This window comes from Oculina patagonica, chromosome 14 (genome assembly GCF_052425735.1).
Source record: "Oculina patagonica isolate OP01 chromosome 14, crgOcupat, whole genome shotgun sequence".
NCBI classification, from domain to species: domain Eukaryota; kingdom Metazoa; phylum Cnidaria; class Anthozoa; order Scleractinia; family Oculinidae; genus Oculina; species Oculina patagonica.
The window spans coordinates 18,230,954-18,242,860 of record NC_135771.1 but is presented as its reverse complement, the minus strand read 5'-3'; the positions used below and the strand labels follow the sequence as shown (position 1 = coordinate 18,242,860).

The window sequence follows — 11,907 nt, the reverse complement described above, 5'->3', positions numbered from 1 at the left end:
GTATTTGTCGAATTTCTGGCGAGCACCAGTTCTGTTACCAAGGCAACCCTCCAAGTTGCGGCCATTTTAGACGACATGGCGACTAGAATTTTGAAACTGGTGACTAAATTGTAGAACAAGCAAGTCGCTATCCTGGCGACTGCAAGAGGAGAAAACTATCATCCGAAATAAAAAAATTCTCCGTACGTTATGAATTCACTTTGGAAAACTAGTGCCACAACATTGATTTCTGGGTTTTGTAAACTGATCTCGTTTTCTTTTTGTTTATTTCGTTTAGTTTTCCCCGGGAAAAACTTCACGGTAAAATTTCGTTCCATTCAAGCTTTTTGGCACATATATTTTACATCAATAATATTCTAGCGACTAAACTTTTCTATTGGCGACTTATAACCTAAATACGTTGTCGCCAAATGGCCACTCAACAGGAAAAGAGTTAACCTGGAGAGTTGTTAGGGGTGCGACCTTTCTACAGGTCTCAGCTTAACGCTTGTCATCATTGGATCAAAGTCATTTTGAAACCTGAAAGCAAAAAAAAACTGCCGATGATTTATCGAGTGACATAACTCGCTTAAAAGCGTAAGTATTTTTTTAGTTTGATAAGTTCATCAGTTTAAAATGAATTGAAGCAAATTATTGTTTAAACGTTTAGGAATATATAGTAAGGTACCTGTTATTGTCGCATTTCTTTGTTACATTATTGTTTTCGAAAACACTAGTTAAAGTAGGACAGTAACTAGTGGTGGTTTTAAACAAAAGGTTGGATAAATTCTGCTCGCAGTGTAGTTTTTAATTAGTTATTTTGCGAGTAATGCTCTTTCTTGTATCTTAGTGAATAAACTCTTCTTGTCGCTTTAACTTAAATTAGTTTTGCCTTGAAGGTTTTATCTTGTTATGATGTAATTTTTAAAGTACTGGTTGTTGCCTAAGTAGACTATGGTATATCCTGCTAGTCATTTTTCCAATAGAATTTATCCAAGGCTGGATTGTGAAGGATTAGGTACGCCAGATGTGGTAAAGATAGTACTCGTTTATTAAAGGTGTGACAAAGGCACAATGAAGTGTGATAGGGACCTCGAGCTTGCCGTCTAATTGTTAAATAGAAAGCAGCTGTTTAACCAATCAGATTGCGCGTTTTGCCAATAGTCAGTCGCTGGGTTATGCTAATTAATCTTTAAAGGATTAATTTTCCTTAATTTTTGGCTTAAAAGTACGTAAAATTATAGGCTGCGCCTCGTTAACTATTCGCTCATAAAAAAACGCGGGCTCTTAGTCTGATTGTTAATTAAATTACAACCAACAGCGCTGCCCAATGGATAATGATTTATCCGGTGGATGGCGTTATCCACCTTTCGTAAAAACGGGTATTGGCAAAAAACTGTCAAAGTTCGCAGGTAAAGACTATTAAGGACTTATGACACTCTCTGGATTGAAAGAAAGGATACTCTTTTTGAGACCTATCAGTCAAGAATTTCAAAGACAAAAGACAAAAGGAGTACTCCATTCCCTATAGATCGTCAAACACGAAACCACAGGTCCTCGCGACCAGTCCCCTAGTACTGATAAACCCAGTTCAAGGCAGTGGCGGATCCTTCACCGCGGTCAGGCAGGTTTTCTTTCCATTTCGCCGTTTTTTGTTCAAATTGAAGTGTTATTACGAGCAAGGATAGATAAATATAGTTGCCGAGTGAAAGCATCATCCCATTCCCTCAGGTAAACCAGTGTTTTTACTTTTTAAATGTTTCGCATCCGAACCCGTGCTTTGACAAATGGCAAGTCCGCATATCGCTATTTTCAAACACGTAGAACTTTTTTAGTAAAGCTCCAAAAAACTGAGTAAACCCTTAGGATACCGGTTATGCATCGAACTTTGAACTGTGAAAATTAAAACCTTATCTTTGCAGTACTTTTCTTATTTTTTGCATATTTCTGTCGTTTGACCGCGGTGGGGGCGGATCCAGACCTTCAGGTGAGTGAGGGCCCCGACCATCCAGACTCCAAGGAAAAACGGGGGGCCCGCTCTTGAAAATAATTTTTCTCATGGTTTGGCCTGAAAATAAAGTGGGGGTACCGGTCCGGCCCCCCGGGCCCCTCCACTAGATCCGCCACTGCAAGGGCCGGGGAATTCCAATTGTTGCAGGGACTAGTTGCAGGGACTTGACCTCTCGCGTTTGCCGACATTAACAATAAACAAGGCATTTTTTGTTTGTTTCAGAAATCCATCGTCCAAACAGTATTGCTGCAAAGCAGGAGAGAGATGCCTGATACTCCTTTACAAGAACCCACGGAAAAATCAAACAATGTCTTCAAATTTTGCTCGCAGTACAAGACTCGCATTGCGCTTGGTCTGTTTTATTTCTTCTTCGAAACATCATTCAGCTTCAAAATGTTCTTTTTGCCCGTTTACTGGCAGCAGCTTGGTTTGTCTCCGACTCAGATTGGGATCTTGCGAGCAGTTTGGGGCGTTGCCTACTCCGTGGGTGCGGTCATTTTTGGGCAAATGGCTAGCAAATGGAAAATCCGGCGGGCATTGCTGTTGATGAGTATTTTGTCCACGGCTATAACGCCACTAGTGTCTTTACTTCCACGGAGAACACATGACAAGTGTACAGTGCAATTTGAAAAGGCACTGCCTCAGTCGACAAGGGAACGTCGCGCAGCCGTCGTTCATGAAGGCCAGAATTCATTCCATTTTGATCATCAATGGATAAACTCTCTTGTCGCTGGTAGAATGAATTCGAAAGACCATAACAATCATCTTAACCGCACCTTTAGCCTTCAATCGCATCTCAAACAGGTCGAAGGAAAGCGCGTGTTGGAGAAAAATGCTATAGATCTTAAACACATGAAAAAGGGGTTTGGCAAGCTCCATTCCCTTCAACAACCGCGTTCATTAATGCCAAGAGGCGTTCCAAGGCAGCTATCTGTGAACCACGCAAAAGTCTTTACCCTAGAGAAAAATCCAGAAGACATCAAATTCATTTTCATAATGTTTGTGTTTATTGTGTTCGTTGGAGAGCTTCTTTCGTCTCCTGCATTCAACTTGGCCAATTCCGAAATCGTGGAATACCTAGGTGAAAATAGCCGGGAATTTGGAAGGATCCGGCTATGGGGACCAATCGGTCACATGATTGCCGCGCCCACTACCGCTCTGTTAGTCACTCACTACCATTACGAGCTTTGTGGAGAGTACCAGGACAACTTCGCTATCGTATTTGGTGTAATTTCCTTGATGGCTTCGTGTGCGTTTGTGTCTGTGACTCAGTTTGAAAACGAAAAAACCGAACACAGCGACACTATGACTCAAGATGGCGACAGTGGCACACCAGTCACCTTAATAAAGTTCTTCTCACAATATCAAAACTTTGTTTTCATCTTGATGACATTCTTAGTCGGATGCTTCGACGGAGTTGTCTTAACATTCGGGTTTTGGTACACCAAGACCCTAGACGTTTCCATAGCAACCCTCGTGTTTGGCTTCTCGCGAATGACTTGTTCAGCTGTCAGTGTAGTCTTCTTGGGTTTTATAGGGATGTGTGTCAAAAAGACAGGTTACACAGGAGTCACTGTGTTTTCCATGTTGCTCTTTGTTTGCTGGTTTATAGGGATGTCTTTCATGAAGAATCCTTGGTTTATGCTTATTTTTGAGACTATCGGTTACATTGCGTATGTGGTTGGGTTTACAGGTCTTATCAGTTATTTCGGTGAAGTTACACCACGCCATTTGATGGATACAGTACAAGGTATGGAACAAATATCTTAAAGCTAAAAAGTAGAGTCAGAATTCTTGAATTTTTTACCCCAATAACAACTGGTCTTTAATTGTACAAAGCGTTTGCACATTCGTTTCCATTAAGTACCATAATTGGAAAACCATGAGATCAAATTAACCAATCAAAATTGCAACATTTGGACTAAATTCACAGCGCGCCCTAGCTCGCGCTAGGTGGCGTTGGTTTAATTTTTCTGTTTCATCGTCATTCAGTAGTTTGGAGAACTTTACTTGGATACACGTAATGAATTACCGCGTTTAGGGCAGAATTCAAGTAACCGAAAATGTTGTTGCGTGTGTCATTACGTATTTGCGTACAAATTCTTAGTTTTTCCAAATATGGAACTTGGCAAAATTGAATATTCAAACGCTGTGAACGCGCGCTACACTTTTTAACTCCTTATGAGTTCTGCAGGGGACGATATAGCAACCCCAAAAGCTCGACACCATAACAAAAAGGACATCATTAGGTTACGTCAAGTTACTAAACAACGCCTCTGGTCAAAACCTCGGGCTCAGGAAATCCTTTAGCCAGTGCATGCGGCCCTCGCTCTTCGCGCTCAAATTCCGTACTGATGACGTAGCTATACAGAGATCTGTGCATGCCTCTGATTGGTTGTTGCTTGGGTTTAAATTTTCGCGCACAAGCAACAACCAATCAGAAACACTACACGGATCTCTGTAGAGCTACGTCATCAGCATGGAATTCTTTCGTGTTGAATTTCAAAGATGACCTTGAAAAGAGGAATTGCGCGCGTCAAGACTGTTGACTTTATAGGCGATAAATATCTCAAAGACGAAATAGTAGTTGTTTTCAGGAAGAAATCTGGTATTTTAATTTACCGGACCGAAAATCACCATCGCGAGCGTGGGACAAAACAAAGACAAAAACTGAGTCCAGAACTGAAAATCAGGAACCCATGACCTTCTGCAGACTGGTCGGATGCTCTAACCACTGTAATTAAAAAGACTCGTGCTGTGTTAGGCTATTTATACTAGGTTCATGTGCGCCATGCGTCCTGCATACTGCTAGAGTCGCTAGAGAAAGCTTTCTGTGCGAGTCTCGTCGGGGAATCACTCTCTCCTCCGCAGAGGCCTCTTTTATTTTTTTCGCTCCACCCTTTTTCATTTTTCGTGTTTTCGCCTTTCTCGTATGCCCCCACTGAAGAAGCCTCTTTGGAGGAGAGAGAGGGGGACTTAGATTATTTTGTCCCACGCTCGCGACAACATAAAATTCTACCTTTCTCATTGCTTCCAGGAGAAGTTTAGATTCCTTTCAATATTCCATTTTAATTGACCACTCTGTTTTCACTTCTCGAATTCCCTCAATCCTCCTACTACCCCCTTTAACAATTAGACGGCAAGCTCGAGGTTTCTATCGGCTGATAGTTGGCGAGGGGCGAAGCCCCGAGTCAACTATCAAAAGCCGGTAGAAACCGAGAGCGGCCGTCTAATTGTGTTAGCATAACCCACTGACCGATCTATTAAACTCAGAATATCACTAGAATTGATTTATTGAAGGTTTTGATTGATAAAGTTATGCGAAAAATAAGCGCGCACTCCGAGAGCCTTCTACGGATCGATAGTAGGCACCTGTGTAGCCAATCAGATAGCGCGATTACCGATAGTAGGTCAGTGTGGTTATGCTAATCCCCTTTATACGCCTGCTGCTACGCAGGCTATTGACCATGCGACATGTGATTGTTTCCACAGGAGGAGTAAACAGTTTGTTTCTCGGTGTGGGATGTGGAATAGGAACTGCGTTGTGCGGCTTTTTCATTGATGCAATCGGTGCTGTGAACGCGTTCCGTTTATTCGCTGCAGGCACACTTGTGTTGCTAGTGCTTTTCGTCGCATCACAAGCTGCATATTTTTGCCTCGGGTCCAATAAAGATGGGGAAAAGAGGAAATGCTTGGAATGAGAGCAAGGATCTCGAAAAAGCGAAATCGCCAAACAACAGGGAAAACAACTGCTCGTCTTTAAAATGTTACACTTTAATAGTTGTAAGATGCGATGTTCGCGCTTTAAAAGAAAACCTTTACTGTTATGAAATTTACAACGTTAACTTAGTTGGTGCACCTTTTCACATGTCCCTCCCCGCCAACCCCGCGATGAATTCCCACCGATATCTCGTGGAAAAGTTATTTGTATCAACATATTTAACAGAGTACAAGTCAGGAAGAATTTTCGACCTTTCTGGAAAAGTTTCTAATTTAAGAAAGAGAAAATTGAAAAGGAACTCACAAAAAAGAAGTACATCAAAAGTTCCTTTTTACATTTTTTTGCTACGTATAATAAGCCCTTCTCTTTGGAACTATTTAACAACAGTAGAAGGTGCTTTGTCACGAATGGCGTACAGTACTAACCATCCTTTAAAAGTATCTTTTTTTGGTCTACAAATATTATAAATCTAGTGGTTTTTTTCCTTTACGGTAAACAAATCATAACTATATAATGTGATAAAGTCCCTCTAATTGTTTTAATTTTATTTTAATTAAAACAAAATAAATTTAACCAAAATCATGTGATTTGTTGTGCTACAAGTTTGGTAACAGTCCCAAATACTGTAAGCTATATTATTTATAAAATAGAGATCTGTATTGATGTACAAATTTACATAAAGGTTATCGCAGTAGTCTGAAATATATTAATTGAGAGCTTTGAAAAAGTACACCCTGCACGCTACCTTTTTACATGAAATTTTCGCGACACGTTAATTTCGGGAATTTTGCGATTTCAAAAAAATCGCAAAATTAAAGTGACGCGAACAATAAGTGTCGCGAACATAACATGACGCGAAAATTAAGTGTTTCGCATTGTGTCACTAATCAAGAAAGAATAAGTTTAGTACCACTGAAGGAGGGAGTTTTCAATGTAAATGAATGTTGTCTTCAATAATTGACTCAACAAGAACTCATGCACAAGCATACCTACTTGTAGACATTGTGAGAACTGCTCTGTTGTTGCTATTGCCGAGATTTAGTCCCGCGCTTGCTTTTTTGTTAATTTTGACGTTATTGTTCCTTTGATGAAGTCGTTTTTATTTATTTTAAGGGCATGTTAAATACAATTGCTAAGGAAATGTAAATTGTGTCTTGTAACTCAAAAAGGCGAAATTAAAGAGACTCAAAATACAAAATTTTCGCAAAATCGCGAAATTTAAGTGTCGCAAAATATGCGCATCTCAAAATCGAGAAATTAACGTGTCACGAAAATTTCATGTAATAAGGTACTTTGGGTGTTTGTCACACCTTCAGTATATGTATATATCTACCATCTCATTGTCATATCTTACATGTATGTACAGAGCCATTTCAAGAAACATTGTCGTATCTAAGCGGCATGACAAGTCTGGGTATTCATTAGAATTCTCCATATCGATGGCAAAGAAATCTACAAGGTTTAAATACATTTTACACACCAATTTGCTTTGGACTCCAAATGATATTTTGCAGGGTTTTAAAACGTTCTGCTAAACAATTGACTGAGGGTAGCGTCTTTAAAATACCATAAAAGAAAACATTAGAAATGGTTGAGTTAACAGCAAAACTGTTGATAACTTTAGAAACAGGACAACTGTCATTAGAAATTAAAGAAAGTTGGTTCCTGTTTCTGAAGTCATAAACATTAGAACAATTTTCTGTTGTTAATCTTATCAGTATCAACATGAGTATCGTTTACTATTATTCTACCCATTTCGCAAATTTGGTTCTAAAGGCCTTCATCCAGCAACCTTAATTGAAATAGCTGTATGTAATACCTCCTAAGGCAACATTTGTACAATTTCCGTGGTTGTAAATGATTTTAAACCAAGAGGAGAAGGGGAGGGCAGTGGCGGATCTAGGGGAGGGGCTACCCCCCTTATTTTTAGAACAAAGAGAGACCAGAAGGGCAGAGAAATTTTTTTCAAGAGCGGTCCCCCTTGTTCTAGGGTCTGGATGATCGTCCCCCCCCCCCTTATCTGAAGGTCTGGATCTGCCACTGGAGGGGAGGGACTCCTTTTTTCAAGAAATGGGATTAAATGGATGGGGATGCTCGTCATCTCACATAGGTGTTTAAACTACAGATTTTGGTCTCACTTAAAGTGTTTAGAACAGAAGCCAATAATGTAAGCCATGAAGGCCTTGCTCAGGGTTGCTAGAAAAGAAACAGGGTTTAGACGTATCAGACTTGAAAAAGGGATCTTGGAGGCTGCAATAAAAAAAACCTTGAGCCACACCCAGACTGGTCTCCTATAGGGGTTTCATTCAAATTTTTCAACAAGTATCTCCAGCCTCTTCATATGAAAGGCCCCATCCCCTGGGGGGTTGGGGAGAGTCCGCACCAGAGCCAAAAATTAATGCACTTTTCTGCATCACTGAACCTGCTTTATTATGCACGTACAATCCTCACTAAAAGGACTGTGCATGCTGACATAGCTAGGCAAATTTATGCGGAAGCTGAATGGTGCAACACTTTAGGCCATGTGTTGCTACTGGCAATGGTGCAACCTTACTCCACTTGTTTTTCTCTGGGTCATAGCACTCCGTTTCTAAAGTGCAAAGCGCATTCCTGTCACATCCCCCCACAACATAGATTTTGTCGCTCTCCACAGCTATCCCAGCATCCCATCTGGCAGTGCTGGCAGGCACAATCAAGGACCACTGGTCAATTTCAGGCTCGTAAACTTCACCACTGTTTAGATGAACTGAACCATCCCAGCCACCTAAGGAGCAAATTTACAAAATAATAATAAAAAAGGGTTTTTACAAATTAGTGTATGTTGCCAAAGCATGATGTAAAGTATGGTTTTGTAAAAATCTCTGTCCTCTGAGATTTAAATGAAATGTTCAAATATTGAAGTAAAAATATTTGGTTTCAAGGGTTTCAACACTGTAAATTGGCTACATGGAAATAGACGACTGACAACATGGCCCCATTGTATTGATTTTTTTTTAGTACCTTTTTTTCTCAGATTTCCCTGTTAACTTTTTTTAAAATTTATTTTACTTTTTTGGGTATGTGGCCTATTAATAAAAGTAATGGCCCGTATTTTTTCCCTGAATTGGCCATAATTCTGGAGAAAACAGCTAGAAAGTTGATCTAAAATGTCAAGCAAAAAAAGTATTGTCCCCAGACCATCAATGACCATTAAAATGCTAAAGGATTACTTGCAATGGACAAGCACCCTATCCGAGTAGGAATTAAAGCAGTACTGCTTGTTGCTTCGTGCTAAAGAAATAAGGCCCAAGTACTATCCCTAATAGAGAAAACAGAACTGCACATCAGGTTAAATTAACATCCTCTTGTTAATTATTGACTTACCAATGACATAGATTTTTCCATTGCTAGCTGCCCCAGATGCACTTGCACGCTTATCATGCATTGGCGCAATAGGCTTCCATGTGTTCGTCATGGCGTCAAGATACTCTCCGCTGTTGAGTGACATTCCAACATAACTCACTCCACCAATCACGTACAGTGCACGGCAAGTCAGTACACATGGGCTGCTGCGGCATGTTGTCATGGGTGCTGTGAAGGTCCATGTGTTTGTAGAGGGGTTATAACGTTCCACACTGTTTAGCCGGAAGTTGCTCTCGTCGCAGCCTCCTACGGCATACATGTTTCCTGTCAAGAACAAGCGTATAAACCAAGATCATAATGGGAAACAGTTTGGTGAGGTGAAAAAAATGCAAAGTCTTCATTTGTAAATTTGCCTTGCTTATCTCTTCTTTTGGTAGTTAGGAGTATTTCTACTCTACTCCCCCTGCATGGGAAGTTAGTCCATTGCAGGGTTAGCAGGTAACTATTTAATATACACCTGGGTGGAAAGAGGCAATATGAGAATAGTGTTGTCCAAGAACATGATACAATGATCCTGGCCAGGGCTTGAACTTGGAGCTTAGTCTAAAGCATAAGTTACAACCAAGCCATGACAGCACACATATCTCTGATATTTTCTGTTAATGGCTTTAAGTATATTATTTTATATTGGTTATAGACCCCCTCTCCCTTCTTTCACACCCAGATAATCCTGGGGGATAGGATTTTTGTCCAGAAGTTTGAAAGGAAGTTCTGAATGTCATGATTTAAGATTTAAACACCCTATGCTGTATGAGATCAGCCCTCAACCCCTAAGAGGTACATCAATCACCTCTGCCTCTTTCTACAGTATGTCCTGACTACATATATCAATATTATAACCTTCTCCATTTTAAAATTCTATAATCCTAATAATTCCATGTGCCAAGTCATAGAAACCCAAAATTAAACAGTTTACAAACTAATGAAGAAAGAGGATTTTAAAGAAATAATTCTCACCATCAAGCACTGCAACATTAAGCAGGCTGCGCCTCATATTCATGGGTGCAACCATTGTCCATGTGTTTGTTCTAGGATCATATCTCTCTACTGAGTTCAGCGAGCTTTGGGCTGCACCTAAAATGAATAGAATCATAATTTATTATTGTTGCATTGCATCTCAGACATTATCTTAGCCTGGCTCCAGGGATTTAGTTTCATCTGCGGCCCAGGCTAATTGAATTGGTGTTAGTCAAAAGTATTAATTGCTCTGCTGATTCATGTTACAAATACCGTAAAATTCGGGCCATAAGCCCTGGGCTTATACAACTTCATAAGGGTTTTTGGGTGGGCTTATAAGTGGAGGGGCTTGTATCCGGGAGGGCTTATAAGCAGATAAAAAAGAACGTTCCAAAACGGGCCACTGGAGTGTTGATCGAAATAATGTTTTCAAGTTCAAAACGCAAAATAAAGCAACATTTAGCCCTGTTAAGTACTGTCATCTGGCAGAGGGGGCCTATATCCGGGAGGGCTTATAATCGGATGTATTTTTTTGTTTCTAGGTAGATGGGCCTATAACCAGGAGGGCTTATAAGTGGGGGGGGGGGGGCTTATAACCAGAATTTTACGGTACCTAAAAAAAATTTCACCAAAATTAGCCAAAATACATGTAAGTGCAAAACATGTATTTCAAGCTCCCAGGGGGGGGGGGGTTCTCGAGATTTCAAGTGACAGGATGATCAAAGGTTTTTTTTTGAGCTTGAAATTTTTGATTCCAGTGCAAACACTGAACGTGTTTCTAATGTTTTTCTTTGTGTTATATCTTCAGATCATTCCCTCTTCCTAAAAAAAAAATTAATGGGTCAGAAATTCGGCATGGGATTTTTTTGGGGAGTGATTTTTGGTCCAGGGATTTTTTGGGGCTTTGTTGGAAGCCCCAGGAATTTTTTTGGGTCTTGATTTTTGCCCCCATTCGACCATCCCCGTCACTTGAAATCTTGAGAACCCCCTCCCCCCTGGGTTCAAGCCCTTCCCTTTGTATCTGGGAAATTTGGTGACTTCTATGGGAGGTCAAGGGAGATTTGGTCTGTATCTGGGAGACTCCTGGATAATCCGGGAGAGTTCGCATAGATGTGCATGGGGTAGCATAAAAACCTTGCCACATGGTTTTAATGGCACATACCCTCACGTGACTGTCCACCCACTGCGTACACCATGTCTCCAGTTACAGCGAGCCCATGCCGACACCTTGCAGTGATCATGTGCGCCAGTGGACTCCACCTGTTTACTGTGGGAAAATACCCAAAAGTGTCTCTCATCACTGAAGATCCCTGAATCCCTCCAGCAGCAAAAATAACTGAAATTACACCCATTGATCTCCTAGGTTTGGTTCTAGAACCTTTGATCAAATGTCTTCGATCTGGAAGCATGTGGTAGTTCTTTGCTTCTAGTAACAGAGCTGTGCATTCAGGGGACGATAGAACGATTTCTTCAGTTTCAACATGATCAGCGAGGTAATACGGTGACATGAGTGGGAATCGGACATTCTGTGACAACTGTTTGAAATAACCTTTCCGTGCTTCGACATCGTGATTGATCCATTGCATTAAACATTCAAACACTTGTTCTTCCTTTTCAACTCGAATATCATCGCTGCTAAGAAAATCCGCCAAACGCTCGGCCGATAGCGATTTGAACTCATCCGTTAGCGAAACAGCCACGAAATTATCATAAATATATTGGTTAGCCGTGCTTCTCAAAGCAGTGCAGTCGAATTTAAAAGCAGCCGCTTCGATGCCAAGGCAATTCGAAGGATTTAACATAGCCTTCATAAATGATATACAAGTCTCTTTTAAAC

General features: G+C 40.6%; 2 protein-coding genes across 2 annotated transcripts; one reads left to right on the top strand and one right to left on the bottom strand.

The window, feature by feature from the left end:
* The first annotated feature begins 514 nt into the window (after positions 1-514).
* On the top strand, positions 515-6,013 carry LOC144638902 (major facilitator superfamily domain-containing protein 6-like). Its single transcript, XM_078498185.1, has 3 exons — positions 515-576; positions 2,213-3,740; positions 5,483-6,013. The coding sequence occupies exons 2-3, from the start codon at positions 2,255-2,257 to the stop codon at positions 5,689-5,691; spliced, it is 1,695 nt and encodes a 564-aa protein (XP_078354311.1). The 5' UTR covers positions 515-576; positions 2,213-2,254; the 3' UTR covers positions 5,692-6,013.
* Positions 6,014-7,971: 1,958 nt separating this feature from the next.
* Positions 7,972-11,901, bottom strand: LOC144638753 (kelch-like protein 28). Its single transcript, XM_078498006.1, has 4 exons — positions 11,233-11,901; positions 10,071-10,187; positions 9,075-9,377; positions 7,972-8,475 (listed from the first exon to the last, which is right to left on the bottom strand). Exons 1-4 carry the CDS (start codon positions 11,879-11,881, stop codon positions 8,189-8,191), a joined length of 1,356 nt encoding a protein of 451 aa, XP_078354132.1. The 5' UTR covers positions 11,882-11,901; the 3' UTR covers positions 7,972-8,188.
* Positions 11,902-11,907: the final 6 nt, after the last annotated feature.